Source organism: Terrapene carolina, unplaced genomic scaffold (assembly GCF_002925995.2).
Source record: "Terrapene carolina triunguis isolate 2854851 unplaced genomic scaffold, T_m_triunguis-2.0 Scaffold30, whole genome shotgun sequence".
In the NCBI taxonomy this organism is placed as follows: Eukaryota; Metazoa; Chordata; order Testudines; family Emydidae; genus Terrapene; species Terrapene triunguis.
In genome coordinates this window covers 1,753,604-1,774,592 of record NW_020664381.1, presented here as the reverse complement: position 1 = coordinate 1,774,592, position 20,989 = coordinate 1,753,604, and the positions used below count along the sequence as shown (strand labels likewise).

The 20,989-nt window shown below is 41.2% G+C and overlaps 1 protein-coding gene across 2 annotated transcripts in view; it reads right to left on the bottom strand.

Moving 5' to 3' along the window:
• Positions 1–205: 205 nt before the first annotated feature.
• The window catches only part of LOC113406412 (C2 domain-containing protein 2-like), a 33,354-nt gene continuing 12,570 nt past the window's right edge, over positions 206–20,989 (bottom strand). The window contains exons 6-11 of one of the 2 annotated variants that reach the window (XM_026651168.1): positions 18,545–18,660; positions 17,650–17,821; positions 14,215–14,328; positions 10,187–10,314; positions 8,718–9,009; positions 206–2,990 (exon numbers count right to left, since the gene is read on the bottom strand). In XM_026651168.1, the coding sequence (XP_026506953.1) occupies positions 2,764–2,990; positions 8,718–9,009; positions 10,187–10,314; positions 14,215–14,328; positions 17,650–17,821; positions 18,545–18,660 (1,049 nt within the window). In that variant the 3' untranslated portion in view covers positions 206–2,763. Of the gene's footprint in view, positions 2,991–8,717; positions 9,010–10,186; positions 10,315–14,214; positions 14,329–17,649; positions 17,822–18,544; positions 18,673–20,989 lie in introns of both variants that reach the window. The other variant, XM_026651167.1, reaches the window with a different exon arrangement.

The following is a 20,989-nucleotide window of genomic DNA, read 5'->3' as shown; positions in this document are numbered from 1 at the left end:
CCCACAAGGTTTTGTACACGAAAATCCCAACTCAGTAATTTAACAGACTTTACATATTTAGTGTCAAATGTTTGGTTTACTATCAGTGATTCCTTTCACTCATCAGGGCCTAATCCTGCACTTCCTAGGTTCTTGTATACTATGGTGATATCTATTCACCTTAGGAAAACTTGAGTTTAGAAAGGCCACGACATTCAGAGTTTAATTTTGTTTTTCCTCCTTTCAGCAAATAGCATCACTAAGGGAAAGTTTACACTTAAAACGCTGTATCAGGGCAGCACTGAGTTGTGCCATTATAGTGCTTTAAATAAAGACACTCTAAACTGACAGGAGAGCTCTCCAATTGGCATAATTAATCTGCCTTTCATGGAGGGGGAGAGGTAGGTTGGTATAACTACATTGCACAAGGGTGTGGATTTTTAAACACCCCTGAGCAACGTAGTTATACCAATATAAGTCTGTAGTGTAGACCAGATCAAAAACTTTAAATAGGGCAGGGATCTCTCTTTTACCTACCATTACGTGCAAACAACACCTAACAAAGTCAAGGGGAATTGTGTGTGCACCAAAGGAGTGCAGGGTCAGCCTTTTGGTGCTGATGCATAAACTGTTGTAAAGTAGATATGGAATCCTAATCTCGTTTTTTTGCAAGTCAGTAAAAAGGAGAAACAGTCTCAAATATGTTAAAGTAGGACTTTAACCTAATCCCAAAGCCATAATGATTTCGGATTTAAAAAAACAACAACAACCCACAACAGAAAACCCCCACAAAAGCTGTACAGTGCATAGTTATATTACAAAAAATTGCAACTGCAACAAACTTAAGATTTTTTTAAAATAGTGTTTTAAAATGCCTTCAAGTATTTATAACAACAAATACAGCAAGACTGTTGACAGTACCTATTTTCTGTAAAATGGTATGCATGACAGCACTGTCACAGTCTTATTACTAGGCCAAATAAAATGTATTTGGAACTAGAGGCTCAGTTAAAAGCATTTGGTGGTTCATTTCTTTGGATATTTTATTTTTTGCTAAAGATTCTCCCCCCCCCCCCCCCAAGTTTTATACCCTTCAGTACATCTTTGCTAAGGAATTTCGAGCCTACCACAAGTATTGAAAGCTCTTAGTTCAATTATTCAAGTTTCCATTTTGGGAAAATATGCCTTTAAGGCTAGGGCCCAATACTGCCATCCTTACTCAGTCAAATGTCTTACTGAAGTCTTTGGGCCAAATTCACTAGTGACAGAAACAGGCACAACTCTGTTCACTTCAATGGAATTGCATCAGTTTAGATCAGTGGTGATATTGGTGCAACAGGCGTGTTTGCCTGGGTAAAGACAGCAGGATTGGGTGCTATGTTCTCAACAGGGAATGCATATATGGCAAAGGAATGTGTAAACAGGAATATATATGAAAAATATGTAATCTGTAAAATGTATCTAGATACAGAAGTTTTAGTCCCCTCTTAGGCAGTTTAACTAAGTGAGAACTACAATTTTTCTTTTATCAGATATTAAAGAAAGGAGCTAACTACAATATCTTTTAAAACACACACAAAAACCAAACAAACCAAAAAAACCCTTACCATATGACAAAACTTGTAAACTTGTAACTGAAGGAAGGGAAAGAGAAACATTTCAAAAATTCTGTTTTCCAGGCTACCGGTAACTAGCAAATCAGACCATGAACTAATAAAAATCTAAGTAGGATTAAACGTAATCTAAACAATATTTATTGCTCCTAACTTTGCTTTTGATATGGTTGCTAGTATACTTGTCTACAAAAGTACTGTAGATAAGGGTGTAGAGTCCCCAAAATAAAACTGTTGCATTAGCACTTATAGCTTCTCATATAGTGGGGGAAATAGAAGTAACAGTAAGACCTTTTAAATACTTTGTTTGCAAATGGGAACAAAGTAAACCTAGAAAAAAAAGGGGGGTTAGCATAATATATGCACATAATTAAATATTCTAGGATACAGATTTGCATAATCATCAATTATTATGGCTAACATCAAAGGTAAATGTCTACCTATACTGATTTAGCAGTTATTACAGCAGGTTGTATTAATCAGCATTTAATTTCCTTTTCCAGAAACAAACCGATTTCCAAATTATAACAGGAACCAGATCAGGGTCTCTCGGCTTCCACTTTCAGCCTGTCTAGAAACCCAAGTTGAGATCTGCATTGCTACTATTGTTTCTTATTACAGAAGCACAAACCACAGTGGTACGTTACCTCTTTACAGTGGTCCAGTCATCTACCTAGAAACCAAGAAGTCATGTTGGCTAGAAGTTAAATGTAAGCTAGATTTAATATTCTAAACTTAAAAAAAGGTGAGCCTCCCCAGTCACACCACTTCTACAGTCCAACCCACCTTCTCTACCCCCATCCCTCCCAAAAATAAAAATCTTATCACTAGGAGTGGTAGATTCAAACCTTCTTCAAATCAGGATTGAATGCTGAGTGACAACTTGGATTGGAGTGGGGGGGGGGGGAAACATGTTGTCATCATACAATCAATACTATTTATGCTTAGGAGTAGCTGGTGTGGACAAGAGGATCCTTCTTGCTTAAAGGCTTTTAAAAAAAAATAAAGTGTTTTGGAAAAATAAAAGCCAAGCTTTGTCTGCTTATTCTGGAACCACTGCATTTGTGAATATCATTTTATGCATGTCACAATCTGTGTTTACATCTTCTAGTATTGTTTTGTAAACCGCTGATCAATTGATGTGCAAGTATCATTTAGAGAGCATTAGGTTTTATACACATGGCTCCATGGAAGTGCCATTCAGCTTGTTCTTGCTTTTGTTCTTAGAAAGAATTTTCTTGTGAAGGATGCGTGTTAGCGTTGCTCCCTTCCTTCGGGTTTCATCAGATGTTGGCTGCTGCAGGTAAACAAGGTCATTGTGTGACTGGCTCATTCCTGGATCCTTCTGATGATGCCGCCGACGGAAAAACAGCTTTGCACTTTTTTTCAAAATTCCACCTGCAGAGGTGAACGAGATGGAGAATTTAGATATAAATATGCTTTCCCCGATGGATCACCATTTTATTTTGTTTTAACATTCTATTAAAAAAAAAATCATTTTTAGTGTGCTTCTAATTTTAAATTATGCCCTCTGAAATACTTAATGTGAAAGACAAGCTAGGAAACCAAGACTGTTCTGTACTGGAGCAAGAATATTATGAACGTTCTCTAGGTTAGATAACATCAATGCTCTATCAAAGTTCTGTTTTGTAACTAGTCACAATAACTTAAGTTTGCCTGTACACGATCTGTGCTGTCAACTAGATGCTCACATGACAGAATGCATCTACACTGTATGCTACTGTATTTCCAGCAACATGCACATACATCCTCCCTCCGCCCCAAAATGGAACAATTTTGGGAAAGTCTAGGCTCTTAAGTTAGTGAAAGAGCAAGTGTGTGTATATATATTCTTTCACCTCCCCTCAACTCCATGGAAATAGCGCTTTTCATTCTAACCTAATCACTCAAATTCATGAGGACCTACAGCAACTATAGATCTCTATCTATGCACAGACACTTACAGGTAATAGAAAAGCCAACGAAGAAAATATTATCTACAACAAAAGCAATGTAGGCATTCACTGTTATTGTTAAGAGGAGCACTAAAGAGAATGTGTTTTCCTTCAGTCCTCGAAAAAAGAGCGTGGTTGAAAAGGACAGAGATGCTATTACAGAACAAGGTACAGATGAGAATTGTTTATATTGGAGATCCTTTGAATTCTCCAACTTTTCAGGGCCAATCCACGAGTATTGTAGACTTCCCTTCCATTTGCTTAGTTTCAGTTGCTCTCTTAAAGCCCATGATACATGCATAGCATTCATTGTGGGCTGCAACATTCCAGGATCTTTGAGTTCTCACATCTCATTCAGGTTGATTTAATCCTTCCAATACACTAGGAAGTACAGCATGTGGTATGGGGGAAGAGATATGAAATGAATGGGATGACATGTTCAGAAATACAAACACATTCTACCCTCCTCCCCCCAGATATCTAGTGCACAGATTGCTGCTGAAATAGCAAGGAAGCTGGGGGGGGGAGGGGGGGAAGGGGGGAGAGAGAGTATACAGCTAGTTTATGCACAAGATGAAGTTGGCATTTAAATTCCAAGTTCAGGATCCCCATTGGCATCTGTAAATGCTAATTTATTCAGAGCACTACATGCCATGTGCCTGTACAAGTCAGTGTGTGTATTATAGGTGGAGCTGGTACCTACAGTTAAGTTGCCCAACACTTGCCATTATAAAGGTCCTGTTGTCAGATGCTTATAACTTTGCCTAACTTTAGCTGACTGGGCATGGAAAGTGGCTAAATTTCTTCATTTTTAAAATTTCAGCAGAAAGGATTCGGCTGTTTCAGAAAACGAGGCTAGGGAAACATACATTGTTTTCCCCATGTTAAAAACATTCTTGCAGGTGTTTTATTGAGACGCTCTAGTGCCATCACATTTGGCAGGGAGCCTGCTGTCAAGGGTGTGCCATTTGCTGTTTCCATGAGGGGGGGAGGAAAAAAAAGAAAAAAAAAAAAAGCCCAAATCTGGACTAGTAATAAATCTTTGAAAAAGTCTCAGTTTGCACATGCTCAGAACAGACTTGTTAGAATTTAGCCGCCAAACTCTTCAAAATCCCTCTCCAGTTTGTCGTCAAGCAGGGTTGTTAAAATGAACAGACATAAGTAGTTACGTAATAAATTAATACTCCAATTACATGAAAAATACTTTTAATAATACAGTCCTGATTAATGCATGAAAAGGCAACCGTGTCATGTGTTATGCGGTCATGCCAACTACAGCCTGTCTCCCCTCAATAAACTTGCATCTGTAACACAAATCATCAGTAATCTTTTCTTTCTGTAAGAAAATGGATTGCTTTTGGGAGCCAGCAGTCCCCCACTTCTATGAATTCTCTCTTCTGTAAGTGATCCTGTTTTGTGTGTGCACATAGCCTCAACTGTGAGGCTGAAGCATGCAATTAGTCAGTGTCTGATACAAAACCCTGAAGTTAAGAGGAGAGGTCAGCCTACATTGGTATTAAAAGGAAGGTCTAGCAATACAGATTTAAAATGACAAACTTGGTTTTGTGCACAGTGGGGTGGTGGCATTTTCATCTCCTCCTCTAGAGTGTTCATGCAGATTGGAAATTGGCAGTTAAAGTGAAGAACTTGGGGGGAGTGCAGCTTAGGACCCCAAACAGTGAGCATCAAGTACTCATTATCTTCCTCTCTGGAGCTCAAACTAGTACAAGAGAACAAAATGTGGTCTCCATTACTAACTTGCCAGTGCTGTACAGTCACAATAGTTTGTATCCACACCACTATCTAATCTAACGAGTCTAGCTAGGCTCTTGTATTGGCACCCATCACCATCTTGAGGCCACTCGCTTTGCTTTGCTGTCATTACCTATGAATACATAAACCAAGGCAGACAGGGAACTTTTTACATTATATTGTCCTGGAAGTAGGATATGGCTACCATTATTGTCAATGGAGTCTCCTGTCAAATGCATCACATTAAGACATACCCTAATGAAATTCAGTGCAATATCCTTACAGTTAATACCAGATTAGTTGTCCTGTACAACAACATTGTTCCCCACTCCCACTCAAATTGATTATTGAAGAATTGTATTGAGTACATTTTTTGTTTAATTAATGAGTTTCATATCCCATGTCTCCATACTATTCGTGGCTTCGGACTAAAGCCCCTCCTTCTCCCAGTCTTCTCTATTCCACAAAAGTAGCTTTCATCCAGGAAGTGCAATATAGTTATTTAATACATGCCTCTGCTTTCACTCTGGTACTGCTTATACTTTAATGGTCAATCTATACTTCTGGAAGCAGGAGTATCTTTCTTTCAGGAGGTGCTGCTAGTGAAACAGCCAAGTTAGCTGGGCAGTAGGATGGAAGGACAAATGACTGGAAACAGGTGAAAGCAAATACAAAATCAACTTGTATTCTCATGCAATCCTTTTGTTATTTCTGGCAAGAGAAAGGGAGTGGGGCACATAGAATCCTTAGCAAGCACTCTGAAGGAGTTCAAGTCACGTTCGAGTCTTAATTGTTTTGCTTGGCTCCATAAAGGCAAACAAACGTGCACTACGTATGTAATGAATAGTACGGTTTTTGAAACGATATTGCAATATTTTAAATATAAAGATATTATAGCTCAAATAATTGGGGATTGTTAGGAAAGAGTGTTAGAAAGCCATAAACAATTTGTAAAACACACACAGTATTCATGTATGGGTATGTAATCATCTGTAGTTTGTATGTGCATGTCTTTGGTAGGCTCCTACAGGGATGAATGCCACAGAAATCCAGCGAGATGTCAGTAAAATTGCAGTAATTATCCAAGTTTCCCCAATCTGTTATCTTCTCCCCCACTCCCCCAAATCAATTATTTGTAAGGGTAACACACTTACAATTAGAATAACTTGCTACTACAGACTAAGCTGCTAAGAACTCTCTACATAAACAAAGGTATTGCGGAGAGAAGGAAAAAACCCAACCCTGACACAGGGAAGAGAATAACAGGTGAGAAAACAAACGAAAGTTTTGCTTCACTTTTGCAATATATGTCTCACAGTAAAGCTACATTTTCTTTAATAAAAGTAAAACAAAAATAACTTACTGTGTAGGCAATTAATTCAGGTTGGCATAGTAGTCCTCTTAAGTTTACAAAAGGCATGAGTAAGAAAGATGAAGTCAGAAAGGTAATAAGAGGTAAAAAGCAACACAGGCAAGAGCAAAAATAATAATGAAAGACAGGACAACTTGTGAACCATTAACATTGTACTTGAAGGATTTTTTTTGGTTAAGTAGAACATTTGGCAAACGCTTCCCCTGCAAAACGAATGCAGATGTGAGTTTTTAAACAACAAACATCTTGTACTAGCATAACTTAGTGGGGGGCGGATGAGGGAAAGAGGAAATATTCCTGTCTTACTTCACAAAAGCCATGATGCTGTCAGAGAACACAACATACAAGAGCCCCACAGTTAGACTGTGAATTTCTTTTTTCTGACAGGCTTTTGTGTAGAACAACATTGTGCTATTTGTGGAGTGTGACACAAACATCCTCACAATATGTAAGAATGTGACACCTGATGTTTTTTTGCACTAGTGTATTGCATCATGAACTCAGAATGTTTCTACTGAAGAGTTAGGAGATGGTGAACACAATTATTTTAAAAATAGAAAAGAGAGTAGCATTTAAGTCTGAGCAGTCAGATTGTACAGAGAAAGAAGAGTATGTTTTTATTGTAACTGCATTTTTAACAACAACCCCACCCAAACAGCTACTCAAATGTAAGTCTTTGTTTTCCGAAGGTAAATTTTGAAATGAGTCCAGAGGCTTAGTGACAATGTACCCTGGAATCACATATTTCCTAATATTCAGGTCTCAAAATATGAGAGAGTTAAGCACAGGCAAAACCCACCCTCTATAAAAGCACTTCTTAATGGCCAGCTTATGGATACATTTGCCAAACTGTTCATTTACCTTGACAGCTTCAGGTAAGGTGCTAACAATAAGTGACTGCCAGGAAAGACAAGATGGGAAAATCATGACAGAATGGGAGAAACCTCAGCACGTAAAGATCCACGTTATATTTTACGGCAGAGATTATGAATTTAAAGCATGAGAGATAAAAATTTTGTGGTGGGGTTTTCAGTACTATTCCTGAAGGCCATAAAAAAAAAAGTCAGAAAAGGTCTTGAGGGGGATGGCATACATAAGAACTTTGGCAGCTACTGGACAGTGGCCCTTCGACTTGCCTCTCTCCTACACTAGGTAACAGGCAAGTGGGTGAGTGGAGTCCATTGAACAGAATGTCCCCAGCTCACCTCCCAGCTGGTTTCTTTCAGGTTCAAAATCCCACCAGCCACAGAACAGAAGCAGTGAGACTCAAATTCGTCTCCAAAGTTAGTATGAGTACAGGGGAAGAAAAATCTAATGAGCCACAAGGCACAAGACGTGCCCAGGTCATTTGCAGCCTGCAGACACACTCAGGCAAGTATCAGTTATGATAACAAAACAATTTGTCCCTCATTTAAAGAAAACAATCACATCCTGTGTGTCACTCTCTTTTGTAAAGATCTGTATTATTGAAAAAGGCAAGAGGGGAGAGGGACAAACTGTTCAATGGGTAGTTTAATATGCACAAAGAGTAAAAAGTTTATCAGGGACACAAATATCCTTTTGTGGGGAGGGTCGGGGGAGGGGACAGAGGGAGGTTGTGCACAGAGGGGATGGTGGAGGGGATTGTGGATTTGTACTGTTTTCTCTCTTTATTTGGGCCCTCACTACTCTTGATCTTAATTTACCAGAAAGAATTTGCATCAGTGAATTTGCAGTTTGGTCACTGATCTCCTCAGAGAAGCCAGATGACTGAATGGATTTGGAGCAATTTACCCTCTCTCTCCTGGAACAAGTCTTTCCATATCGTGATGGAGGGGCACAGTGCGGGGAAGCCTATATTGTATTTTTGTGGTTAACTAGAGGATTTCATTCTTCAGGGTTATGAGTCAGGCACTTTTTACCAGCACCAAATCCACTTGGAAGTTTAAGAAGGTAAGAACAGAAAAGAATCACCCGATAGTGCTGCTTGACAAAGACACTGAAGTTCAGCTATAGAAATCAGTACTTTGATACAATACTAGGCAAGTGTCAAGAGAGCTCATATACCTTTAGATTTTTTCACACTCCCAGATTCCGAGACACTTAATGAACTCCCGGACATCTCTTCACAGTCCTGGTCTAAGAGTGCATTGCTGGTCCATTGTTGGCTGCTGTTATCCAAGTCCCACGCATTATGGCTATTTTCCTCTGGGTCAGTGGCAGGTAGCGGTAGTTTTTTATTGGGGACTTCTGTGGTAGAATCCCCCACCATGGAAGGGGCTTCCTCTTTACATGAGTCATCCATTGCTGCTGCATAGTCCATCATCAGTGCAGCTTCACTGTCCTGAGATAAGGAGGTCTGCCACACAGAGAGAGAGAGGGGGGGAAAAAAAGACACTATTTGCTGGACAAACCAATCTCCACCCCAAGGGTTTATTCATTTTTTGCACTCTGTTTGCATTGCCCAGATACTGCCAAAATTCCACAGTATCGCATATTCTCTTTGCTCCTTTTCTAAGCAGAGCACAGAGCTAAATTAACTTTGGTTTTAACAAAAGGATTAGGGCTTGGTTTAAAAAAAGATCCACTGACCAGTAGTGATTACTGCAGTGGAACACTTTCCTTTGCAAGTAAGCATCTGTGTGGAAGGAACTAAAAAGGTATCAACTTCCAGAAAAATCTAAGCTTTGGTTAAAAAAAAAAAAAAAAGTTTTTAAGACCTTATGGTGGCAAAGGAACCTTTATGAAAGTCTGCTGCATTCAAGTCTATGTAGTGCCTCATTCCCATTTTGCAGACAGTTTCAATGCTGCTGCTCCCAGCTTTCACAGCACAGTGCAGACAGACAAGGGTTATGTCAGCTTGCACTGCTTCTCCTCAGAACCCTGCAAGTAGCTGTGAAAAGTGACAAAAAACGGCAGTAAATTTCACTGCACGGCAGCTTGGAAAAATGAGAAGCAGCAGAGGCCTTGGAGCTCTTCGGTAGGGAGAAGGAACAAGATGGGGGCTGGGGGAGAGCAGCCAGAAGGCTATATGAGGATAGGGAACATAAAGAGACAAAAGCTTCTTCTCTTTTCCAGCAGCTGGAGAGAGGGGTGGGACATTAAAAAAAAAAAAAAAAAAATCAACTACCTCTTTTACAGGGAGCTTAGTCTGAAAGATGAAGCCCCCATGCCCAGTCTAGGGACTGTAGCCTGGTAGCAATTCCAACACCATCTCCTTGCCTCGCAACTGGAATTCTCACCAGGCTGTTGAGCCTGGGCATGTCCTCCCCAACCCTAACCACAGCCCCATCTCCCAAGATAACGGCCTCTATCTAATAAAGTTAGTCGTCTAGCTAAATTGTGTCCGATTAACTCTCTGCTTTTAGGCTTAACTTGCAACACTTAATTTCTGAAGCAACAAGGATATAAACCCCAGCTTCTGCAAAAACTGTCAAATGGAAGAGAGCAGAGTGCGTGTTCAAGTATCATACTCAGCAAAGCGAAGAGTCTCTTCAGTGTCGGGCATTAAATACAAGTGTGACTTTGAACTCTACCTTGGACACCCCTGATATGATAATGGTGCTTTTCTTTCTTGGAGATTTCAGCTTCTGCTTTGCAGACTCACTTAACTGTCGAATGGCTGCTTCAGCAACTGGATCAGTGCCATTCAACACCAGCAGCTCTGAAAAGAAAGGAAAGTGCTTTAAGATAAAAAGTAGGCAAGGGTTTAAGTGCAGAGCAAAGCATAAGAGCAGGAAAAGGAAGACAGCTTGAATTTTAAACACAACAATAGAGAGATCAACACAATCATGTAACTAAAACACCACATAACCAAACGTAAGCCAAATGATCATTTTACTATTAGTTTCCATTCCATTCCCAAATCCTTCCTTTGTATCCTGGAATAGGTATGTCATTCACTCTTCCAAGACTGTACATGAAGCTTCAGAGTCTCTCTGGACACAGAATGTCAGACTGGAAGGGACCTTGATCGGTCATCTAGTGCTGTCCCCTGAACTCATGGCAGGACTAAATCTTATCTAGCTCAGTGGTCCCCAAACTTTTCAGTTGCACCCCGCCTTACCCCCATCCGCGCCTCCCCCCGCCCCCTCTTGAGCCAGAGACAGGGCGTGGACGGGGTAAGGGAGCCGAGGCTGGGGGTAGGTTTGGGGCCAGGAACGGAGCCACGGCCACGGGCTGAGGCTGGGGCCAGGAGTGGAGGCCACGGTCAGGCTGCAGTCGGGGGCCAAGACTGGAGCGGGGACGGAGCTGGGGCCAGGAGCAGAGCCACAGTCAAGAACCGGGGCCACGGCTGGGAGCAGGGCTGGAGCGGAGCTGGGGATGGGATCAGGGCTGGGTGGCGCTCCATCACCACCCCTTGTGAGCTAGCCTGGGTCCCGCCCCCTCAGAAGGTTCCTCCATGCTCCCCTGTGGGGGGAGCACCCCACAGTTTGAGGACCCCTGATCTAGACTTTCCCTGACAGGTGTTTGCCTAACCTGGTCTTAAAAACCTCTTTGGGCAATTTATTCCAGTGCTTAACCACTCTGACAGTTCGGAAGTTTTTTCTAATGTCCAACCTAAACCGCCCTTGCTGCAATTTAAGCCTATTGCTTCTTGTCCTATCCTCAGTGGTTAAGTAGAACAATTTTTCTCCCTCCTCCTTGTAACAACTGTTTATGTACTTGAAAACGGTTATGTCCCCCCTCAATCTTCTCTTCTCCAGACTAAACAAACCTAATTTTTTCCAATCTTCCCTCATAGATCATATTTTCTAGACCTTTAATCATTTTTGTTGCTCTTCTCTGGACTTTCTCCAATTCGTCCACATCTTTCCTGAAATGTGGTGCCCAGAACTGGACACAGGACTCCAGCTGAGGCCTAATCAGCGTGGAATAGAGCGGAAGAATTGCTTCTCGTGTCTTGCTTACAACACTCCTGCTAATACATCCCAGAATGATGTTTGCTTTTTTTGCAACAGCATTCACTCATATTTAGCTTGTGATCCACTATGACCCCCAGATCATATTCTGCAGTACTCCTTCCTAGGCAGTCATTTCCCATTTTGTATGTGTGCAACTGACTGTTCCTTCCAAAGTGGAGTACTTTGCAATTGTCCTTATTGAATTTCATCCTATTTACTTCAGACCATTTCTCCAGTTTGTCCAGATAAATTTGAATTTTAATCCTATCCTCCAAAACATTTGCAACCATTCCCGTCTTGATATCATCCGTAAACTTTATAGAAGTGTACTCTCTATGACATTATCGAAATCATTGATGAAGATACTGAACAGAACTGGCCCAGAACTGATCCCTGCGGGCAATGTTCCCTCTAATTTTTTCCATCCATGTGCGGAATGAATTTTGTTATGTGCACCAATATCGAGGTAATGTGCGGCACCAGTAGAAACAAAAATAAAAAATATATATATTATATCTAGATTTAAGTTACCATAGGGATAATTACTCCAGCCAGGACAGGTTAGGCATTTTAGAACTCACTACTGACTGAAAGAATTAAATTTAAGCATAAGAGAGAAATAAAATAAAATGCACAGACCAGTCAAAAAACTAAAAGAATAAAATTACAGAGAATATATGTACAATTCAGGAAATACAAAGAAGTAACAACAACACAAATATGTGTTGTAGATGAGTGTGAAAGAGACTGTGTGTGTGTGTGTGTGTGTGTGTGTCAGAGAGCTGCTGGGGAAGTCTATGAGAGACCATGCGCTGTCTTTTTAAGGCACTCGCCAGAAGGCTCAGACCACAGCAGCTGCCAGTAGCTCTCCTGCTCCTGAGCCCTGTCCCCTCTCCCCTGCTCTGTGGAGATGGCATACATGGGCGGGGGAGGCGGACACCCTGACATCAGCGCCTCTCCTCCTCCCTCCTTCCCCCTCCCCCATTCTGCACAAGCAGGAGGGTGCCAGGAGCAACTGGCCAGGGGCTCCAAGGCAGAGGGCAGGAGCAATGCGGTTGCAGAACAGCAGGGGGAGGGGCATCTGAACACATGCTGCCGTGCGCGGCTCTGCTAATCAAGTGTGTGGCACCTGATTCACTCCTGGGCCACCACGCGACCGCGCAGCTTAGAGTGAACACAGCGTGCAGGATCCCACTCGATATGCCCTTCAATCTTGACTGTGAACCAATGATAACTACTGTCTGGGAATGGTTTTCCAACCAGTTATGCACCCACCTTATAATAGCTCCATTTAGGTTGTATTTCCCTGGATTGTTTATGAGAAGGTCATGTGAGACAGTATCAAAACCCTTACTAAAGTCAATATATACCACGTCTACTGCTTCCCCCCTTTCCACAAGACTTGTTACCCTGTCAAAGAAATCTATCAAGTTGGTTGAAATGTTATAAATGAAGTAAACAAATAGGCCTTAAAGAAGCCTAAGCCAAAACAAAAACAAAAATATTTAAAGTAATCTGCATGAACTCCAGTCACTGCACTGATGTACAACACCTTACCTAGCATGGATCTTTGTCCTTGGGCCAGCAGATCTTCATCGTCCAGCAAACCCTCCAACTGTTTCAGGAACTGTGTGAATTGGCTCCAGAGAGTGTGCTGTGTACTCTAATCTCTACCCCAAAGGAGCAGTAAATTCCATAGCATGTGCCATTTAAAGATGACATAATGAGTCTCTACCATTATTAATTTCTATGATACTATAGTTCCAAGAAGGGAGTGATGTTCACTGTGACACAAGGAGTGAAGGACACAAGGACAGTGGATAAAGGAATTTTTTTTTTTTTTTTAAAGTGCATTGCAGGAAGACATCCACAAGACCATATAAATAAGGACACTGAAAATTCAAAATATGGATGGGAAAAAAAGGTGTTTGCACTTATATACACTTGAAGGGTTTGGGTCTATATTTAAATACATTAAAAAGCATATGTAACCACATGCCAAAAGTGAATTCAAGAACGGTTCTACCACCACCATCCCTACCTAGTATTTTAAACACACTTCATCTTCTATCTCCTGGGTGATTTACAAAAGGTAGAGAAGCAGGCACAGTGAGGATACACGAGTTGCTTAAGGTCACAAATGAGTCAGTGGCAGAGCTAGAAGAGAATCCAGTCTTCTGACTTCCATAGGCGGTCTCTCTCTTCCACTAATTTAGACACAAGGGAGAGTGCACCTCCTCTGACAGGAGGACTCAGCAGCGGTCCCACTCACAAGGGCTTTTGTGCACCATCCCCTCCAGTGGAAGAAGTTTAGGAACTGTGGATTAGGGAGTCTTTGTACCTTCCTAATTCCATGGAGCCCAGGGATGTGTAGGAAAGAGACATTTAGTTGACAAGTAAAGAGGAGCCAACCTGGCTGCTGCTCCATTGGCTTCCCTTCTCTCCTAACAGCACAGCTCCTTGACAGATTTTCAGGAAGTTAGGAATTAGTTACACGCAGACTTCTACACTAACTGTAATATTTAGTAACATAAATGCTATGATACCTGCCAGAAGGCACTAAGGCATGGGTCCTGTTGTTAATTTAATGTTTTAGGATAATCTATGGCATAGCAGAGAAAAAGGGATATAGATACAGGCTTTGGAGGTTTCTCTCTTACCTGTATCCGAAGAGGATAACACTTTGCTGACTGGAGCACCTTGACAATGGATTGCTTGAACTGAGAAATCCTTTTCAATCATTTTCACTTTAGCAGGAGTTTTCACAGGAGAATCTGAGAAGCAAGTTTCTCATTTATTATCTCTCACCTAGATACTCTGGTGATAGGTATTTTAGAAATGTGTATAACAAAAATAATGGGCATCTGAAAAAGTGCTTTTACTGATACAAATTACCATTTGAAAAAACCTGTCTAGTATAATTCTGAGCAAAAGTTCTGTCACTGGTAAATGCCAAATCTTCAGTCTTAAAATGAGCTAATTTTTCTGTTTATAATTTTGATTTTAAAACATTCTAGACAAAAGAGCCACGTAAATAAAACTAAAAAAAGTTTGTGCAATGATTTGATGACGGTAACTCATATTTACATTTACACACACAACATTTTAAGAGGGTTTTAACTTCGTGCCTGTCACAGAAGGGCTAACAACACTAGTTACAGCAAGGCACAGTCTGGACCAACAGTGGACAAGCTTCCTCACACAACATTGCCAATCCACTTTAAAAATAGTTATAGCGATCAGGATTAGAAAGAGCCAGCCAGGTCTGTAATAAGCACAGACTCTGGCAGTCTCATCAAGTTGTATGGTAGTGTTGTAATGTGGACAAGCATCCACCAGAAGCCAAACTCATTTTCATTGTGATCTAAGACAAAAAGTCTAATATTATAAATAAAGTGTAGACATTACTGAGTGCTCTGAGAGCAACATCAACTAAGGTAAGTGACACAGGGAGCTCTTGGTGCTGACTGGCAGAGTATGTAGAGAGTGCATACAGTGTTAAAGGGATCCCCTGGGCTGGGTATCTGCATAATAATTCACTGAGGGGTGATACGTGGGGTCTCTACCAAGAGTTGGTAGCCCACTGGTCATGATAATCATTGAGAAATGTATGTGCAGATAATACTTAAAGGAGTTATGTATCTATACTTAAAATTATGTTTTTAAGGTCTTGGAGTTAAGGGAGGTCACCAAGAGGTGACATACCTCAGAAATATTCCTTTCAGGCAGGAGGTAATTAGCACCTATCTCCCTGTCCGGCCTATTGTGTATTGTATGCCTCGTGCTGTAGGCCTGTTTTCAGGTTCAGGGCACATCTTCACTGGCAACGTTAAAGCGCTGGGCGCGGCAGCACTTTAATGTGGCTTGCATAGTCGCAGCATAGCGCTGGGAGAGAGCTCTCCCAAAAACAACCACCTCCACGAGGGGAATAGCTACCAGTGCTGGTGCACTGTCTATACTGGCACATTACAGCGCTGAAACTTGCAGCGCTCGGGGGGTGTTTTTTCACACCCGAGCGAGAAAATAGCAGTGCTGTAAAGTGCCAGTGTAGACAAGCCCTCAGTCTGAATTGAGAGATTGTGAAATGGAAGAGAGGAAATCTACAGGAAGAAACAAACAGCAGGGGGTGTCCTGTTCATGAATAAAGACCAAGGACTGGTCTGGTTTATCTTGAGCCAGGTCTATACTTATAGACCTGTACTGGTACAACTACCTCACTCAGAAGCATGAAGAATCCACCCCCTGAGCGATACAGTTATGCCAGCCTGACTCCCTAGCAGACAGTGCTAGGCTGACAGGAGAGCTTCTCCCACAGACACAGCTACTGCCACGCAGGGAGGTGGATTAACTCCACTGACAGGAGAAGCTCTCCAAGCAGCGTAGTAGCATCTTCACTAAAGCGTTACAGTGGCGCAGTTGCACGAGCGCCGCTGTAGCACCGTACGGGAAGACAAGCCCTTGGAGCACAAAGAAACACAGAATCCTTCAAAAGCGAGGTGGCAAACTGACAACATGCAGGTCTCATGAAAGAAGAGTCAAAGCCTATCTGGCTGTAAAGCGCTGCAGGGATTTTGGGTGAGCAGTACTTTATTAGACATGAGAGGATCTTGTTAAATAAGTCCCATCTCCACAAAGAGAGCTATGATTCTATTTTATATGTAACCATTTGCATACAATACTTCTACTTGCTACTACTTGAATCTCTGTGCTTGGGTGAATAAACTTAGATATGATCTCAGCATAAACATAGCTAAGTGCTGTGTGTTTGGTGGCGCAGCGATCTGAGGTGGAACTGGTAAGCTGGCATATACTACTTTTTTGGGAGAAATGGATTTGTGCATACTGCAAGTGACCAGTGGACCAGGAGCTGGCTGCTCCAGGGAGACACTCAGAGAGTTCAGGGATTGGACTGTGCCTATCGCTAATCAGCAGAGTACCAGCGGTGCCTGTAAGGCCTAGAGAGGAGGGCTTATGTTGCCCGTGGTCAGCAGAGTTAGGAAGCTGACTCCCGGCAGGCACAGTCAAGGCTTCTTCATACTAAAGGCAGGGAGTAGCAAGGTGCCTCACAACCTCGGGTTACCCCAGGGAAGCGTCAGTAATCAAACTGTTTAATAAGGAAGATCCCTGTCAGGAATCCTGGTCAGGTGTGAATAGTAGCTTAGAACAACACCAATCCATACTAAAGAGTTGGGGGCAGAGGAGATAAACAGGTCAAGAAATACAGAAGTCAGAAGTTAATAGTTTTAAAGCAATGCATTTTCCATATAGGTAATATGGTTTACTTATATCCTCTCTCGTGGGTATGTATGCATATGGGGATGTGGGAGGGATAAAGAGGGTGGAAGAAAAGTGGGTGACTCCACATTTTCTTCCCTTCCCCCACGTGACTGACAACAGAAGTAATATACTTCAAGAAAGCATTATGCATGTTAAAGCAAGGTACTCCCGCAATTTCAATTTCTGTTCTGGTAATGCTGTCCTGTGTCTTTTGCACTTGGTCTATTTTTTTTCAAGTTTTCAATACATCACAAACAATCTGACATCTCATAAGAGCGCCTACGTTAGCAGCTTGTTGTGTGTTTTTAGAGGGTCACGTGCCATCTTTTCGCAGGGGCAGACAGATGATCACCTTGACAGGGTGTAAGAAACACCCCAAATACAATGGATTTATACATTAATAGCAGCATCATACTATCTACTCTACCCTACTCTTTGAGATTCGTGTTTTCAAAGGGAACACACACACAAAAACCCAACCTCACCAAAGAGAGACACCCAACATTCACAGTACCAAGCAAAGGAAGTCATGATCATTTCTCACCTTACTTACCAGGAGGCTGATTCTGCTCCCACTGAAGTCATTGGCAAGACTTCCATTGACTTCCGTGGGGCAGGATCTGGCTTCATGCAAAAGAAATATTTTATCCAAAGTAACCAGGACCACATTAAAAACAAAACCAACCAACACCTAAATAGAACTAGACAATGTTCTTTTTTCTTTCCCCGTCCCCCATAGGAACTATACTCCTAAAAACCAGCACAAACCAAACAAACAATCTTGGATTTGCATTTTAAAGTTTCACTGATGTCTTCACCTGGGCTCAGTGCAGAATGTTTCCCTTCAAGTCGAGGTTTGGTTTTCACAGCAGTGACAGTAGTGACTACAGTCCCACAAGGCATCACGGTTCGATCCTTTTCTATTTTTGTGGTAGGAAGCTGAGCAGGAACTTGCCAGGACTTTGACTCATTAGGTTCTACATAAGAGAACTAAAAAGAGAAAAATTGGTAATTAAAGTAATAATTACACCTTAAAAGGAAAGAGAGATACTTTGAAACAGCAGCTGGAATTGTAGAGTGGACTAGATCAAAGCACACTGATGAACTGTTAGTGCATGTTAGCAAGGTGTCCATAGACCTTTAAGCATGCACCAGGGTAGTGTGGGGCAGATTGACACCCCAGCTTGCCATGAACTAAGTGTTCGTGTAGACAAGCCCTTAGAAGACTCAAATTATTCCTTAAAGCTTTGTCCATAACAGTCGCAGCTTTTGCTTTAAGTAAATAAATATAAATAAATAAATTAATGGAGATATCCTATCTCCTAGACCTGGAAGGGACCTTGAAAGGTCATCAAGTCCAGCCCCCTGCCTTCACTAGCAGGACCAAGTACTGATTTTGCCCCAGCTCCCTAAGTGGCCCCCTCAAGGATTAAACTCACAACCCTGGGTTTAGCAGGCCAATGCTCAAACCACTGAGCTATCCCTCCCCCCTTAGGTAGGGTATGATTCACTGTTACCCTGCACCTTATGCAGTCACTTACACAAGTACAAAGCGAGTTCACAACACTACCATTTTGATTAAGTAGCACCACACTCAGTTGGCACTTCTGTAAATTGTTACAAAACATGCTGGGCAATAGTGTATTGGGCCTGTATTCTTAAAATGGACAATCTGACAGTCAAAAAGTCAACCATAAACATAAGATGTGATACCTCTGCAGTGACCGATCCTAACACAGGGCTATGGCCGCTGGGCCTGCTTGTCAGTGCAAAGCTTTGTTGTCCAGAAGGCTGTTTCCTGAACAAGTCTAGAGGTACAGTTGCCCATGCTGAAAAAGAACCTAAAATAAATGAAAGTGACATAGTAAAGTCTTGTCTGAGCTGTCAATATCTTTGAAGTTATTTTGAAAAGGTGGAAAGCAGAAGCCATTACTACTTCAAACTGCTGAGGCACCTAATATTGCAAGGCATTATCTCTGCAGCACAATAAGGTATTGACTTTATAAAGAGACAGGATTATTTGCAGAGGAAATTTTTAAAGAAGGATCTGTAGTTCTTGCAGGCTAGGTTTTTAGAATAGATATGACACCGCTTGACAGAAAATTAGGCAGATACTAATCATTAATAGTTCTGCTGTTTTTTTTTTTAAATAATTTTTCCTCTGCATCCAGGACACTTGGAGAAAACAAACAAACAAATCAACCTCTAGAGATTCTGAACACTGATGAGACTGTTCAAAATACAATCCAGCTGAATTCTTTCATTTTCTCCTCAACTGCCCTTGTCTTGTATTTCATAGAGGGTGCTCCCTGGATTCATTTTGGATTGGCATAGCCAACTAAGAGTACTTCCTTATGTTGGTCTTAGAGTGCAAGTTTAGAGTCTCTCTCTCTCTCTCAGATATCTTATAGTTATGTTAAAGTGGAATTCTATTGTTAACAAAATTAACATGATGCTAAAACTTTGTTATGTAGGTCGATGGGCAAAATCCTAGCCCCTTTCATGTTAATGCGAGTTTTGCCACTGATTTCAATGGAGTCAGGATTTCACTCCATTAAGTAGTCAGGATTTCCATATTTCAGGGTGACAAGCGTTTATGATTCTCCTTACTGCTGTGCTACAGCTTAGCTTCTTCAGCTGACACAGAAAGGCCCTTTTAGATTAGTCTACTATAAAAGACGCTCACAACACTGACACCCCTTCTATCCAGTAAGCCCCACCCCATGCAGAATGTTCACCGTGAGACGGGAATACCATTATTCTTCAGTGTTGCTATCGATTTTACACGGAAGGCACTCAGATGCCATGGTGAAAGGCAGCAGTATAAAACTCTACGATAGATGGACCTACATTGAAGTTAGACAGCTGCCATCATTTCCCACATTCCTCTTACTAAGATTTAACAACTACTACTTCCACCACCCACATATACAATTAAATATTACTTTTTCAGAAATTTTATGTCTGCTATTTTATATTTATTTATTGATAGACTCTTTTTAAGCAAAAAAAAAAAAAGTAATAAAAATGTGCCATTAATGGTGTACGGTATGTGTAATGGTTGACACATCGTGAAAGACTGTTATTAAAGACACCTACAAAAAAATCTGTCCTGCCCAGGTAAGTGATAATACATACTTTGCCCCCTTACTGTGAAGTGTTAATGGCTCTACATTAGACCAGTGTGAATTTTTTTTTGGGGGGGGGGGGGGATTTCATTTGTGTGTGGGTCTTTCCATCCTCCACATCTCTGTATATATGTTTTTGACAAAATGGCTATTTCCCCCCTCACATTTGTTTGCTGAGGGGAAAAAAAAGTTACTTTCTGTATGTTTCTGATACACAACCATTTCTCCCCCAAAACTGGCTTATTTCCACTTAAAAATCTGTGGCCCAACAGAGCTTTTAAAAACAGCCACAATTACCAAAAGTGTAACAAAATACAAAACTCACCCACCCTTGTATGGTTTTCAGATAGTTTTGTAATTCCTTTTTGCCAACCTTGAATTTAAAAACACATTCTACATGACTGACATAGCACTCTAAATATGGCTTTGATAACAAGTTATTAAATATGGCTTACATAAGTTATATTGGATAAGGGTTTAATTAATACGTAGGAGGCAGAAGGCTGGAGGAAAGGTGTGTAGTGTTTACTTGGTGGGGTGTGGAAAGTTTATCACAGTACTCTAACTTGGTTTTGAATCATTATTAATCTAAAGTTAACTAAATTTGACAATACTGAAATAGAAGAGAATAGCTAAGACTCAGAAAGGATGCTTCCATTTTTACAGAATAATCCTGACATATTAGCAAACTGACCCATGAGGTGTAACACGAAATTTAGAGTTTCTACCTAAAGTGAAGCACTAGGATAGAGAAATACCGCTCTGGTACAAAGTACCATGGCTCATGTAAAAGTTGGGAAACTGAACATTCCCTTTGATCTTAAAACCTGCCTACGCCATCCCCTCACCAGCAATCCAAGAAGAAGAAAAAAATATGCCTGCGCCTCTCCTGATCAAGTAGAGAGTTACTCTGCAATGGAAACATTTTTCTTGTAAGTAGGGATAAGGAGCTCTAAGCTGGGATGGTAGAATCAGGTATAGTAGCGTACAATTCCCTACAGTCAGTTTGATTATACATAAGTGGGATTAT